The following is a 16,750-nucleotide window of genomic DNA, read 5'->3' on the forward strand; positions in this document are numbered from 1 at the left end:
CTAAATCCTTTTGAAGCACTTTAAAAGGCCACTGAGTAAAAGAAGTTCCACTGAAACTCACAGAGGATTTGACCATATGGAAATACATATTTATGTTAGACAAACAGTTAGGTGTAGTGTCCTGCATGAACAGTAATCCTCAGAACTAAGAGTCTTGGCCTCTGAAAAGAACCAGAAGGGCAAATAAGACTTTTTAAGGTTAAAGCTTCTATGTGAGTATAGAGCAGGTTACTCTACTGTTCTGTTATACAAGTTCTTTATGTGTATAATAAGCCACTGCTCATGCTTAGTTCAAGCTAAGTAGGGGACTCTAGGTTTAAGTACTGTGATTCTGTCTAGAAGGCAATAAAACGTACACGAAATATATAAACATCATGTCACAGTTTGTCTCAGGATGGACAACAATGCTCTTGATCCCCTTCCTGTCCCAACTAGGGAGGGAAGGAGAGAAAGAATGAGAGGAAGACTTTTCTGCATTGAAAACTAAACAAGACAGTTTGAATTAAACACTAATGATAAATATATATATAAATGTGTTCAGGAATGTGCAAACTCCTATTGCTGCCCCCCGCCCCCAGCAACTCCCACAGCATCTCCTGAGCTGTGAACAGTCCAGAAAAATCCCAGAGCTGCTGCTGGAGAGAGTACAGAGTGATGAAGGTCAGAAGAGCTCGAGCATGGAGGTCGATGGTGATGGATGGATGGAGTCCCTCCCCAGACACTGGCCATGGACAGAAGAGAAGGGAAGAAGAAGCAGGAAGGAAGTTGTCTTCTTTGATCTTTGACCTTCCTTTGAGCTTACGTAGATACATGGAATGGAATATCTCTGGCCAGTTTTGCTGTCTGTCTAATTCATCCTCCTACAGGGAGGTTATAGATCGCCTGGTAGTTTCTGAGTCCACAGGGCAAAGACGTGACCTTGGAGTCCCAGCAGTAACAAAAACATTCCAGCATTTGTTACCAGTCCAAGCTGGAAGACTTACTGAAGGAAAAAAAAAAAAATCAGTAAAAGGAATAGTGCTGAAACCAGGACACCGAGGAATTGGAAGGGCGTCTTGGTATGCAAGGCTGAGCACATCTAGATAGCTGCATCAGTATTAAGCCAAAAACTGTCTATATAACACTGTTGAAAACACCGAAGTTGGGTAGATATGTAGTAGAATCAGACAAACAGTGAAAAATAAGTTAGGGATGGGCTGCTTATTTGGACAGAGTTGGTGCAGACAAAAAAAGGTGCAGAGGCAGCAAAAAAGTGGGCTTGGTAAAAAGAAGTGGAGTGAGTTATAAAAACAGGTGGAGAATCTAGAGGAGGGAGATCTTCCAAGAGCTGGGTTGCAGATGCCTGTAAATGGCAGTGAAGACAAGTTGCAATCACAAATCCACGGGATGCTGGCAGGAGCATTGCTGCAATCTTCATTAGGTCTTTATCCTTAAGACTCACTGTGACAAAGTGGAGATGGAAGGAATAGGCTTGGACAAAACAACAAATTTTAGCCTAAAACTGTAACAGACATTAACTTGTAGATCTCCTACGTGTTTCTTAAGATTTCCTTATAGTAGTATAATTGCCTATCAATATTACTGGTAGTAATAAGCAATAGAAAAGTAACTCAGTAACACCTGAAGAGATGTACATATAAATGAGGGTGCACATTACTCAATTAAGTTATTATTAGCTTCTTAGTAATGTGTTGCTTAACCAATAACCATCATCCATCATTTGCACCTCAACTCTTCACTCTAAACAGGGAGATCCAAACGTGGCTAGTCATAAATGTCAAGAACATCTCAACCATTCCCCTGTTCTAGGAAAAATGAGATTATTTTTCTCCCTCATTTAAAGGAAAGCCTCCCACTTAGCACTAAACAACCACGACAGAGGCATCTGCTGCATAGCCTTTGGAAGGGAGGACGAAATCCCTCCATCGTCCTGCCTTTACAACAGGCTTGTGGAAAGAGGTAGGTCTTCAGTAAGGAGCTTCACTGCTTTTTTTAGATGGATCTGTAATCCAAAAAATACTAGAAAACACAATTCAGAAGATAGGTGAGTGCATACAAAAGAGAAAACTTTACAAGCTATGTCTTCATTCTTATGTCATAACCCCCGTGAAGACAGACACACAAGCAGAACCTTACTTTTAACTGCTTCTGGTTCTGGTGAGCTGGAAGAGGGGACAGTTGCTGGTAGCTGTATATTCCTCCTCTCTGCTGTGGCAGTGCTGGAAGGGCCTGGTGCTGCAGGCAAGCTCTCCATCCCTGCTGAGTTCACTGTAAGCCTCACCATGGTTTTGGATGTTTTCAGGAGACTAATAAACTGAATCATAAAGAGAAAAACTTGTGAAGAGAACTGTTCAGCTGTAAAACAAAAAGAAAGCAGAACTGTTCTGCAATCTTTATCTACAAGTCAGAATTCTGCAGGATATCCTGATAATAAACAAGGTCAAATATTGACCATTTTTTATAAGAAACAGCCACAGAGTTAACTGTGGGCCATACCTGGCTGATAAACTTTGCTAAGCTATGCCAGATAAGAATGTGGCAGTCTTTCAGTGGCTTCTCTGGACATATTTATAGCAATTGTTACAAAATCTGAAAAACCAGCATTGCCTTCCAGAGCTTGGGTAGAGCTGACTTTTGATCCCACAGAAGTCAATGCCAAAATCTACTGATATAAATAAAAGTGCTACTGCCATTCTAGCTCTTTCATCAGATGCACAGCTGGAAGGAAAATGTAAAAATACTAACTGAACTATGGGATGGAGAGAAGGACACTAGAGTATAACATAAAATTCAGTCTGAAGGGACACTGAACACCTTTAAAATTAACTGCTATCTCACAGAAAAGACACCATATTCTCCTGAGATTTTACATTTCAGCAGAATTAGAAGTATTTTCTACAATTACTTTCTCAGCCTCTCTGTCTCTTCTTCCAAAGCCTGTCTACTTCCCCACACCTTCACTATCTCTTACTCATTTTCTGCTTTCAGAGATAGCAGTGCATCAGAGTAAGATGGATGCTCTCCTGATTGCCCTTCAACAAACAGAAGGCTAATTTTCTCATGCCTAAAAAATCATGTTGGTACCAAGGCAGGTGCTACGGAAAAGCCCTCCTTGATTCATTCCAGAGTCCACAGAGCTTGTAGAGATAGAAGTTAGAAATAAATCTTGTTACCTAGGAATGGACATAATTTCCTCAAAGGGTTGAAATACCAGGCTTAGAACATAATGAGGCCTCATGTAAAAGCACAGTTCATTACCTGATTTACCAATGATGCAACTCACCCATGTAAATTTATACATATCAATTTGATTGTTTCTAATACTTTTTAAATAGCTATGAAGACCGAATATTGAGCAATAGTTCATGGTTTTTTCCCACAGCTAAGTGCCTCTCAGTCCTCAGATTTGTACAATAGGAAAAAAAGAAAGTAACATTTGTAGCACAAAGACAGATGATTAATGTAAAAGAGCAGCTGAGACTTAAATTAATGCTTTAGCTTATTCTGCAGTAGCTTCTTTATCCAGGTAATGCCTGCAGATCTTCAGTTCTTTAGCCAGCTTTGAAAATTACGGCAAGAGTATAGTCACAAAAATGCTGACCCGTTTGTTTAAGACACAATCACCTCCTACGTTAAGTGGGATGATTTCTACAATATTCCTGACACTTCAGAAGCACCTTTTCTACTGGATATCCCACAACAATTTCGTCATCCACTGCCAGGATCTGATCTCCAACTTTGAGTCGTCCATCCTGGAAACAAGATAGAATAAAAAAATATGGCTCTTAATGCTATTCCAAAAAACATTCTTCATTTTCTATTTGGATTTCGAATATTCTCGCACCTTTGCAGCTGCACCATGATCTGTTAAGCTCTTAATAACTACTCCATTAATCGTGTCTTCCTCACTAATGGCAATTCCAAAGCCTCCTTGATCCTGGGGCAAAGAGAAAAACGCAAATGGTTATGTACTGTGTTTATCAAAATGTCAGAATATGTTCACTGAACACCAATGAAGTCTGCAGACTTAACAAAAGCTTACATTTTCACAACGCATCAGTATTTTTGTTTGCAACAGATCAATTTCTGAAATAGATTTTGCAAATGCATTTACTTTGGAGCAACTAAGACAATTATTTTTCCTGAGGCACCACCAGCACCTGCTTACCAGAAGTTTTGCAAATAGGACAAGAAGTGGCTTATTCCAGAGGACAGAGCAACTGGCCAATTAATGTTAAAGACACTCAGAAGGGTGCCAAAGAAAGCCATTACACTAGGATAACTTTGGGGTCCACTCACAAATAGGAAGAGAAGACTTCTAGAAATTTTTCTGACTTCCAGTAAGTAAGAGACAAAGTTTGTTTGCCGTAAGAGGGACCCCGTTACAAAAGAGCAAGCTAGTGAATGCAAATGTGGCTGGTGTACACTTAATTTTCAGTTCATACCTTAGGGAGTTCCACATACTGAATGTTTTTACACGAGCTGAAGTCAGAAGAAGCACTGGAGTTTGCAGCACTTGTTTCAATCTAATAGAAAATGAAAATATAACTCTGAGCAACCATAATAAACATTTTGTATCAAAATTCAGTAGCATATAAACATTTAAGTGGGTCTGACCATTTTCTTGCTTCATTTAAACTGCTATAATCCTATTCATGGGAATGTTACATTTACTTACTATTTTGGATGAACAACCCAGAATTGAACCCAGTTGCACTAAATATAGCAGCTTTACTAAAATATCTCGTTTTTCCTCCAGGATTTCTTTCCTTTTGCAGTATTTGCTAAGTAGACACCACACTCCTCTGAACATCCAGAACTACGTTAGTATCGTATTTGAAAGAGAGAAAAAAAAAATTATTTTACCTCTTGATGCTGAAGTGTCCCTGAAGTACACTGTGACGTCTCTACTGACTTTGCAGGGCAAACAGCCATCTGATTTACTGCATCTTTATTTCTACAATAGATTAAGTTAAAGAATGCAGTAAGAATGCAACAATACAGCTCCATATTTCTTACAACAAACTGAAGTCTACTGCTTTATTTTGCTTTATTTCTGGCACTCACAATGCAAATATCAAACCAGAAAACTCAAGACATATTTAACAGCTACTATGAGCTGGGTTCAGAAGCATATCTACCTTATCAAAATTATAAATAAAACAGAAACACTCTGAAAAACTTCTACATATTAAAAATAAACCTTTTTAGACAAATGTTTAACCATAACTTACCTGATAAAAATTATTTTTACTTTAGATGGTGCACATTTGATTATCGAGGAAGCATTCTGATGAGTCCTTTCATAGAGTATTTGCCCATTTATCTATATATAGGAAAGTAGCAATTAATTATCAAAATATTTTAATTCCCTCATATTTAAACTGTTAAGCCAAAAAAAATCCATTACCTCACGTAACTGTCTAAAGCAGCAGTTATATTAGAAAAACATAGTATGTTGTATCTGCTTTGATTCCCTTCCCCATAAAATAAAAATCCTTATAGTTTGATTTCAGACTAACACTGTCACAGTGCTAAAAATGTCATTCTGAGTTACACTGGGTTGACTTGGCATGTAATCTGTTTCCTCTTGCCACTGATCACCTGGTGACCGATACAGTGATAAAGCAGGGTCACAGGAAATTCTCATCATAACAAATAAATTAATCACTTATATCCAGGAACAAGATTGCTATTATTTATCGAGTCTCAGCTCTGAGCCAGGCACTTTATACAGAGGAGTCTGAACACTGGTGCATTTAGTTTGAAGATTTGACCTGACAATCACTGTCCTCATCTGGCAGAGCAGCCTCACTGAAACCCCTTGAAGCTCCTGTGGTTCTGACATGATTGGAGGTATCAGTGTGATTCTGCAGAACAAGGCCATTATTCACTCACATGTTATTAGTTTTATTTGTTCTTGGAAATGAGAAAGAAGTTCACTCTGAGAAAGGGGAAATGATTGGAAAAGGAGCACTTAGACATACACAAAGGCAAACTAATGCAACATACACTGAAGTAGTACTGAAAGAAGCAGAGAAGTGGAGAAGCAGCAAACAGTGAGCAACAGACAAGAACACTGAACTGAGGGTAACAGCAACTCCTCAGCTCCTACGCAGGCTGTGTCCACCAGGCACATCCACAGGTATTCTGAGCCTTGTCATTTATACAATTCAGTAACAGCACTACCTCCAGAATTCGCCATGGGCTTGTCAAGAACCAAGGTCAGGTTGTCAGCTGGGAGATGGGGAACGGCCCACTACAGTTCAAGGATAGCTACTTTGGAACATAACAAGCAAACTCAGATGTCACCTCTCAGATGAGGTTAAGAGAAGTTCTTGGCAGTATGCAGGTTTACGGTGTGGAAAGTATGCAAGAAATCACATGAGAGCAGACTGAGATGTGTTTCAATGTGTTCGGAAGACACTCGGCGTGCATGACATCAAGGTTTCAAAAACAGACACTTTAACTGCTTCAAAAGAACCATCTAGCAGGTAACATGAGACTCAGCAACTAATGTCCCTCCATGAGTCTAGTTCCAAAGGGCCACAAATCCCTTAGTTTTTCTCCTAGTCTGCAACTACCAGCCTACATGATTTACTCTCTCAGTTTGCCTTCAAGCTTGTTCAGTTTCACCTGTACTATCTGCCCAGTGCATTCTCAAACACCTCCACCTAAGAGTTTTGAAGTTACAAAAAGCCATTTCTGTGAGAGCAATGTCATCTACTGCTATCAGAAAGACTGGGAAAAGCTGTAGCAGAAAATACATCTCCAAGTACCAACTGAGCTGTGGCAATATAAAAAAATACTTTATGCTCATACACATCTTGGGAATGTTAGTTGCACATTCAGCTTGGGTGCCTTCACAAAGCCACTAGAAAACAGCCTGTATGTGTCATGAGATAATACAAATGTCATGAGTAAGACAAACAGATCTGTTTCTCCCATTTAATCTCCTGTTTACATGTTACACAACATATAAGTATTCTGACATTATCACACTTTCAGCAGACAGAGAAGTAATTAGAAGAGTCTTGGGTGCTTCACAGATGGATGAACCAAAGTACTTAAATATTTTCCATGGTCTGCAATGCACTGCCCTTCTATAGATCTCTGTAACTCAGATACTTCTGTCATCCCCCATTTTTATCCATTTTAATTACAAACACACCTTCACTTAGTACTACTATAACCAGGTAAAAAAATCCCAGCTACAACTATCTGGCACACATGAGAATGAAAATCTGGTAGCATAGGGATGTCAACATGGTGATTTCAAAGTCCATTGAAAAGCATTTATATTGCAGCAAGAAATTAATATTTCAGTGCATTTTAAGTCAGCAAGTTTGGGTTTCAGTATAAATTGCAAAAACTCACCTCTAGTAACTCATCTGCAATCTGTAATCTGCCATCTTTGCCAGCTGCTCCATTTGGATCAATTCCCACTACAAAGACACTCATCCTGGAACGGTCTCTGTTACCAGCAAGACTAAGTCCAAGACCTGTCCTTCCTTTTTCCAGCTCAATCATGTGGAGCTCCCCCGGTAGATTTCCATAGCGCTGCATGATCTTTTCTAAATGCAAAAGTGTGGGCAGCAGAGGTTGGATTTAAATGAGACAGTTTCACAAGTCACCTAGAGAGTCAAGATTAGTGTCCAGTGGACAGTATCTGACAGAAGTATCCAAAACTGGATGAGAAAATTTTAAGTGTACACCACACTTTATTTAAACGTTAAAGCCTTAGGTGATTTATAACAATATTTCTAGCTCCTTATTTTCCTTCAAACTTGGGAAAACATTAAAACATCTCTCAAAAAAACCTTTTCATTCATATAAGCAATAACTGTCCCTCCAGTAACACCTTCTCAGGTCACAGATGCTATGACATTAATCACTGCTGTAAGTTACCTAGAGTACACTTAAACTCTTCAAGTAGTTCTACATGTGGAACAGTGAATTCAGACCATGGAGGAAAACAGTACTTGGTGTGCATTAAAAAGAACAAATTAGCTTTGTATTTCACCATGTGCATCTGGCCAAGCACAACTAGAAGCTGACAGCAACACTCAGCACTCAAAACATGAAGCACACAGAAACAAAGTAATTCTGACTGGATCCCCCCATATCTTCTGATACAGTGTTATATCAACAATGAATACTTCAAACTTTATCACACAGGACAAACTTACTCCAGCTGTAACCAAACTCATCCTCCTTCTCCAAATCCTCTGAGACTCTCCTAGGAGATGACTGTGCAACATCACTGCTCATTCCTGAAAACGCTGAAGGAGGGGGAAGAGGCAAGCTACCAAGTGAAGTCTTTTCTGTCTCTAAATCGGGCTGTCCAAATGCCTGCGGAGAATAAGAAAATTGCAGTGGTTAAGCAGATGCAGACTCTGTGTAGGGTAAAACATATAATATAGTATACAAAAAATGTTGAAAAGCCAATGACTATGGCTTTGAAGTTTAAAAACCAAGAGGCTGGAATTCTAAATTAATAACACGGCACAGAAAGTCTGCAAGAGATCAAAGACAGAAACAAACAGGCAAAGTAAGAGATAATATCACTCCAAAATGTACTCAGAAGCTAACAGAACTCACAATAACAGCCCAATTCAGTAAAGTTTTATGTGCCATTTTACATTTCAAAAAAAGTTTTCTACAGAGACTGAAATTTTTTTTTTTTTTAATGCTGTATTTGTTAAAGACTTCTACTAAATTTTATTTTGAAATAATGTCTTCCTATCATATGCTTTGGAAGCAGAATATGAGGAAAAGGAAAGGAAACAAAGAAAGGTATGCTTTCAAAAATGCCTCCAGAAAAAAAATAACTAGCATATTTGCTAAAAGGACAATTTAAAACGAAAATTAACAAGTGGCAACTGAAGAAATCCATAGAAACTGGACTTTTCAGTCCTATTTACGGGTTTCCTATAAGCTGCACAGGGGATATGAAAGAAACAAGGATAGAGATTAAATCACAAAGGAGAAAAATACTTCTGGTATTTGTATTCAAAAAAAGTTTAAAAGCATAAACACATGACTACTGCAACTGGGGTTAAACGCTCAAATGCAAAATCTGGCAAGCCTATGTTCAAGTCTGTTTCCCTGAGGATTATGAACTCTGATCAGGGATCTGGCTGAGTGTTTGTAATTTATGTAATTTTGGCTTGCTCAGAGTTAACACGTAGGCAAGAAACTTGTATCTGAGTATCATCATTCTGTCAGCTTATACATGCCCAAGAGACTTTTATACTTGGCAGATCAGCTGCTGATTTAAACAACACAAACTTTAGATAAAAACCCAGTATTTTTCCAACACTAGGATTTTCAGGTGTTGCTTTAGCTTCATAGCCCTGTTCTCACCATTCACTTCCTCCATTAGCAAAATTCTGAACACAGTATCTCAGATGACTTCTCTGGGTGCCAAAACCACGGAGAAAATTTGTTAATCAAAGTCAATAGCAAAACAGACAACAATATACACCTTGGAAGAATTGAATATGCTTTAAATTGAAGTTGTTATAAAAATAGAAAGTTAGCAATTTGGTCATACTGAGATCTACAGAAGTCCCCATCTCTCAGACAAAACGAGTTAGCTTCTTTCGCTGTATGCTCCAAAGTCTTAAAGAAAACACAAATGCCTTATTTCAGTTCCCTCATTCTGCTACTGCTTGAAAAAGATTTTCCTTTTTTCCTTTAGAACTTGTTTTAGGAGTTTAAGAAGTCAGTAAATGTGGGAAGTTTTAATATGGCACCCAATAATTTTAACACTACTTTATTTTTTGTAACATTTTATCAGTCACATTGATTTGTGCTTCCAATCTAAAACAATGTCATCCTGCTAAGATGGTATCTAGCATCACCAAACTTCCTACATGAAGTAATCACAGTTTATGCAAATTATACTCTAAAACATGCTAACAGTTCCAGGGCAGACATAAACCTCAACTGAAGTAGCAAAATTCTAGCAAAGACATGGTTACCCATCAGAGTAGGAAGTTAACACTACTTAATAACATTCAATGAGATTTTTCATAATAAAAAATTCATGTATCCATCATGGAGAAAAGTTGGTGTGCAACCTCTAGCTCAAGAACAGGTCGAGAGTAGTTCTAAAACCACTAATTTTTCAGAGTGCTTCCTAGAGTTTTGCCTAGAAAGCTACATAGCATACTGAAAAATTAAGGAAATACAGCATGAGAACAGAACAGCAGACATTACAGTAGTCTCTGTGTTGTAAAACCAAAACCGTACCATTACACTTTAGTGGTACTCTTGGTAATTGACAGTGCTCAAGAATCTCGCAATAACTGAAGAAAACGTTAGCTCAAAAAAGGAACAAAAAATTGTTGTTAAGGGCTTCTGGAAGACCCAAACGTGCAGATGTATGGTTACATCCTCACAGATCAGTACTTATGAACTGCAGCCACGATAATCTGATTGACAAAAAAATCTGAAAATGTCTCATGTTTAAGGAAATGCTGAAGCAAAAGTAAAAGCAAAGCTCCTTTGTGAGAAGGGAAAAAAGGGTGTTACAATACCATTTGAGCCAGGGGACTACACCCTGCCTCCAGAACTCAGCCTGCCACACATGTACTGCCAGCAGCAGAGGCTGGCCCCCAGAGCTGACACACACATAAGACTTTTGCTCCCTGAATCGGGCCACACAGAAAAAACCTAAAATGCTTTAACTCATGAAATACTTCCAGTGTGCCAGAGCACAGTATTTCATTCGAAACGCAAAGCATCAGACAGTGGATGAACCCAACTGGCTACCAGGGTCACTCTGATCACAGGCAAGCAAGTATTAAAAATGGCAGCAAGTGTGGAGCAGAATCACCTTCCACAAAGGAGGCACATGCAGAGGAAAAAGCAAAACTCTGGAAGGTATCACAGGCCATGTACAAATGTACAGCACACATACACTAGGACCCAGTCAGTGGAATCAAGACAAACCTTGAACGGTGTGGGAGCAAAAGGGTTAGTTGGGGAACAACGGAAGGTAAGCCTAACTGGACTCAATACCTCCTACAGTAATAGAAAACAGCAATCCATATGTTACAGCACCTTTGGCAATACACAGCATTATTAATGAACATTATGTTTTCAATTGTGGATTAATTTTACTATCTGCAGTAACTTCATTCAATTTACAAATGGACAGAAATATTTAAGGGGTTATCAAGGACCTTGATTCAGCAAATTTTCTTACTACCTTAGTTCAGCAGAAGCAGACTGAAATGACAAAAAGCCATTCTTATCTCAATGTTTAAGAAGAGCTTACACAGAAACAGCAAAAACACTAGGTTTTCTCTAAAAATAAGTGCGGGCTTTTTTCAGAAATACTTTTGAAAATAGAGAAAATGCAAGCCATCATTTATATTGCACTTCTATTCTCTTTCTTCAGAACTGTAACAAATACAAGGAGAGATTTCAAAGACACATATGCAATTATACATATACTAGAATAAATGTTCATTGTACATTCAATCTATTCGACAACATGGGAAAGCAGAAAGGGCACAATCACTCCCAAGATGTACAACCAGATAGAAATTATTTTATTCAATCAGAAATGCATGCATATAAGAACTAAGCCTTTATTTATTATTGTGTTAACTCTGTACCAAAGAGGAATAACATGCAGTAAGCACTAACCACAAATAATATTTTTTTCTATTTCCAAAGATGTCAGCATCCTGTTCATGATGCAGTAAAAGAATTTTCAAGAAGCAATGGGAAAATATTTTCAGCATCATAAACCAAAAAGCTGCCAATGTTGTTCATTTCATGCAAAAAGAAAAGAGATGTCAATGTTGGAAAGTCCTAACCACATCAAACAAAAATGAAGTTCATAGCAGCAAAAAAACCTCACGCTGATGAAAGAGTTACACTCAGGTGGTTATTTTAACGTATGCCACAGGGTCTGATTTGGTAATTCACAACCTACTCCTTTGATAGCCCTGATTAGATTAGATTTAGTGGCCAGGACTAACGGAGCTGGCATTTTTTAACTTCTTCAAAACTTATGTTCAAGCATGTCTGTGTCTTTTAAATTCACTACAGAGAATTTCCACTCTCATCAGCACAGTATTTTGCCAGAAGTTGTAGAAAATAATTCAAATGCAGAGAGACACCGGTGGCAAAGAAGCACACACGTTTGGAGAGTCAAAAGCAGACAGTGTGTCACCATCCAACCTTGTTAGTGTTGAACTGAGAAGAATCAGCGAATGGGTTAGTGCTGCTGAAGACAGCTGGCCTACTGAAAACACTGTTCTGCAGGAAAGGCAGGGAATGGTTCTAAAAGGAAAACATAATAGAAACTAAGCACAAAACATTTGTAAATTTATCCTTTGTGACTCATGAAACAAAACATACTTATTTAGCAATTTGTGTTAACCAAACAAGGTCTACTTCCTACACTTCTCTACAGACATGTGAAGGTAAGCAAAACTGCATTTGCCTGTGTTTGTATCAGCTATGTTTAGCAGAGTGTGGAGGATAAGCACAGATTCCCATATGTGTTCTAGCCCTTAAAATGCATAAAGTGAAGAATTCACCAGCATGAACAGCAGAAAATCTATTTGCTGTGACATTTGCATAGTTTTGTCCAAGCATCTCAGCATACAGATTACTCTTACACGTTAGTTAACTGTAAAATTGCGGATTTCTGGATTAGAATAAACAGATTTTTTTGGTAATAATGTAGGTTTAGTTAACCACAGATTAATGCTCATAATTTGATTTGACCTCTTGTGGCAACATACTTACTGTGTATTTCACAAAAGTGAAGGTTTAGTAATATCATGATCTCTAAAAAGACTTAATTTCCAACAATAACTTGTACAGATCACTTTGTATGTATGTGCATGCATGTGTAATTTTCTGAGTTTATAGTTTAATGAAACTAAATTATCTGGTCTTCTTCTTAAACAATGCAATATACTTCCTTATTATTTAACACAAGAGTTGCCATGTTTAGACAAAATTAAAGGATGTGATTGGATCATTTATATTTCTTATGCAGTTTTGTACTTTGCTCTATTTTGAGATAAGAACCTACTTAATAAAGACAAAATAGCCATGATTTTGCATAGTTTGTTGGAAATACTGTTCATTGTATGCCTAAAAGCAACTTCTACACTAAGTGCACCCCTCTGGCAATTGCTTAAATGTCTTAGGTATGTACGTTTAACACTCATGGAAATATGAAGCATAGGAAGTGGAAAGGAAAGTGAAAGGCTTGCAGCATCAACTGACACATTTACATGGCAGAAATTAAATCCAGATACATGTTGCTGATACAAAACTTTCTTAAAGCATTTTGGGTTTTCCAATGCTCCTAAAAATGGAAAATGCATCCACAAACATTTTGCAAAACAAAAAGTAATATAATTTGCACAGTCTAGGACAAAAAAGCAAATGCTAAAATAAAAGGTATTTTTCTTTTTTCTTTTGTTTTGTTTCTTTTCAAAACAAAATGTAAAATAACCCAGATTTATTTTACCTTTTTTAAGTTGTTTTTTTTGCAACTAACTTGTGTTCAGCAATTTACTAATATAAAAATATGCTAAACTATTATAAATTAACTAGCTTTTCATATACCACAATGCCATATCCCTACAAATTACCTGGGCCCCAAACCAGGGTGACAGATTAATTCTTACTCAGAAATACCCAAAGCATCATCAGCATGAAATGCAGATCTGACAGATACCTGCTAGCTAGCAAAAATATCAACTAGGTTTTTACTGCACGTATGCATTACTTGGGCTATTCTGGAGTGCGCTTATATTTCTCTAACTGCTACAGCAGTCTGAATGAAAAAAACATAAGAAACTGACTCATTAACAACACCTCATTTGAAAGTGACTGCCTTGCAAAATAAGAGGTACCATATAATAACTATAGCTACCCTGTGCAGCAGCTAGCTATCTGGGAGACTGCACATGAATAAAACCAAGAAATTCCCATGTATGATATTGTGATAAAGTATGAATGAAAGTTTCGAAAGATGAAGACAAACATAATGGCATTTACAAATACCAAACGCAACACACGTGTACAGTAAGAGCATTTGCAATGTTTCTGCTTACAGAGAAAAAAGGGTTTGTTAATTAACAGTCAAGAAACAACGAACAAGCTAAAGAGTTGGAAAATAAAAAGAACAAAGAATTACGAATAAAAATAACACAGGAGCATTCTTTAAACAAAAGTAAGTTGTGATAAAGTAATACCATCATTCCCATCCCAAACCAGCATAAACAATCAGCAGTGGCAATTTTGTTCACATCACACCAAATGCAAAAGCCTTACTTTAGTAGCTGGAGTATCAATAACCAACATTCAATAGATTTTTTTCATGCAACTTTACCTTAGGTGACTGATGATAAAATGGGTTAGTAGTTTTCTGCCCACAGGGAGCAGAAGCTGAAGAAGGGCTATAAAGAGACTCTGGCTGGGAACAAGAGTTATGAAACAACTAGTAAATAAACATGCAGCTTACATAGACACTACAATGACAAAGTTTAGTTTCTAGTGATGCAAGCAACTTATATTAAAGCTCAGTAGCTTTTGTCTGCAATGTCCATGCAACTTAGAGACGGAAAATTTCCGTGTACTTCTAGGTCCTTTCATTAATGTCCAATGAATTTTTTAACAGGTGCTGTATGTCTGCATGCGCTCCTCAGACATGCTGTCAATCTCTAAGAGCTGGTTTTAGTTAGACTCCTACTCTGCCCCACAACAAATTATCTCTCTTGAGGCTTTTCAAAATATTTTGAGGACGGCGTGCTGGAGGGTAATTCCAAATCCAAATCGATTTCATTCTAAATGGAAATAATATTTAAATCAAATCGTTGTTCCTAAAATAGCCAAGATGGAGCTTTCAGGATTAAATATCCCATTCCCAAACACCATCACTTGGAACATTTGTTTCATCTATTACAACTCTTTTAATATTCTTTATGCTTACCCTTGGTCTGTTTATAATGCTCTGTACCATAAAGACTACAGGATTGCCTGCCTTCCGTATGGCTTCCACAGCTTGTTCGTGGCTGGCATCTCTGAGGTCAATTCCATCCACCTGTAATTGGAAGGCCTCATCTTAACATTGCAAGAAGCTACAAGAATTATGAGTAAGTTCTGGGTTTTGGTTAGGGACCTTTGACTAAAATCTAAGTCCAAATTTCTGTTACTGATGGAACAGTTTGTACTGTCTTGGCCTGAGATCCCTCACACATAAGCCTGAGATTTCCAAGAGCACTGAAAGGATAGCAAATAAATATTCTTTGTGGTTTTAAAAACAGGTTTTTCTACATTTTTGGTTCAGGCACCTTAAGTTTTCCCACAAACAGTGTAATAGAAGAGATATGATAATAAGAAGAGCTAAGGTAACCTGAAGAGTGGTATTTAGGCAAATACTGCTTTCTGTAAATCCCATCTCAGACTAACCTGCCTCCCAGGACTTTATCAGATCTACAAACTGAAATGTGTTAGGTAATACATGGTCTGTCTTTATAGGGTATTAGATCAGTAATGTGTAATTTTTTTCCTCTCTTGTAATTCTTTTTTATTATTATTATTATTTTTAAATGTATTTTTTAAAGCAAGGTAAGACAAATTATAGCTCCTATACACTTTTCCCAGAAGTTAAATTTTTGGGACAGAGCTGAAAAGATTTTTATCTCCCAGAAGAATTTACAAAGGATGGCCAAGGACAAATTTTTGCCTGGTTGCTTTTCTTCATGCTTTTTTTTGTACTGGTGGGTAAAATAGTTTGTCTTGTGATTCAGGTAAGAACTGTGTTATGGTGAGGTTAGCATCAGTAAAGCATTCTCACAATGATCACAGTAAAAGCTAGAAGCTAATACAGAAAGTTTGTTAGTGGCAATTCTTGCACAAAAAAGTTATATAATAAGTTTACTCCTACCTTTTTAATTGTCTACCTCTAACTTAACCATCCACTGTAAATAAAAAGTATTTCTAAACCTGTGAATAACTGAATAATAACACTAAGGCCCTCCAACACACTGTGTCTGAAATACTGTATGCACCAGTCAAGACAGATAACTTGAGAAACTGAAACAATCCATTCAGAAACAGCCACATTAACACAACATGAGTTAAATTATTTCACTCATCCACTCCACTTTCTGCAAGCACCATTGTCAGAGACAGACACTGCATTCATAAAAATTCAGGTATTCAGATACAATGTTTTTTAACTTTGTAACCATCAAGCAAAACTCTTAACTCTCAACTTGTTATACACTGGAAAGTCTTCCATCCCGATGTACAAAGTGCTAACTATATTAAGGTATTATTTCAAGATCATTTACACAGATCTTCTATCTTGAATGCTTTACATTCACCATGTAAAGCAAGCCCAGTTTGATCCAGAGCAAGAATCACCATCTCCATCACCCTGCTTGTTATGTTTTTATTGATGGACAGTCAGCTAAGGACATTCAGAAGGCTGAAGAGGTGTGCAAGTTCCCAACAGCCTGACACTGGAGACTGGGCAATGTTTGACTCACTGATAATTATCACAGGAAAGACACATTATTTTCAGTATGTTCATTCTTCAATATTTTTATATGAGAAAGCAGTAGTGCCTACATTAACACAGGATTGGCTAAGCAGAAGAGAAATCTAGATTATTTCCTCCCTGCAATACCACTGACTTCCCTATCCTCAGGTATGGGCTCAACACTCTGAACTTCCTTCCTTCCAAATCTATTTTCTT

General features: G+C 37.5%; 1 protein-coding gene across 1 annotated transcript in view; it reads right to left on the reverse strand.

The window, feature by feature from the left end:
• MPDZ (multiple PDZ domain protein) overlaps window positions 1–16,750 on the reverse strand; it is an 87,390-nt gene that overhangs the window by 14,594 nt on the left and 56,046 nt on the right. The window contains exons 25-33 of the mRNA XM_010001919.1: window positions 14,978–15,088; window positions 8,190–8,352; window positions 7,378–7,574; window positions 5,235–5,326; window positions 4,867–4,957; window positions 4,446–4,526; window positions 3,845–3,937; window positions 3,678–3,752; window positions 2,137–2,314 (exon numbers count right to left, since the gene is read on the reverse strand). Of these exons, the coding sequence (XP_010000221.1) occupies window positions 2,137–2,314; window positions 3,678–3,752; window positions 3,845–3,937; window positions 4,446–4,526; window positions 4,867–4,957; window positions 5,235–5,326; window positions 7,378–7,574; window positions 8,190–8,352; window positions 14,978–15,088 (1,081 nt within the window). The remainder of the gene's footprint in view (window positions 1–2,136; window positions 2,315–3,677; window positions 3,753–3,844; window positions 3,938–4,445; window positions 4,527–4,866; window positions 4,958–5,234; window positions 5,327–7,377; window positions 7,575–8,189; window positions 8,353–14,977; window positions 15,089–16,750) is intronic.

Source organism: Chaetura pelagica, unplaced genomic scaffold, assembly GCF_000747805.2.
Source record: "Chaetura pelagica isolate M959 unplaced genomic scaffold, ChaPel_1.0 scaffold345, whole genome shotgun sequence".
Classification (NCBI taxonomy): Eukaryota; Metazoa; Chordata; class Aves; order Apodiformes; family Apodidae; genus Chaetura; species Chaetura pelagica.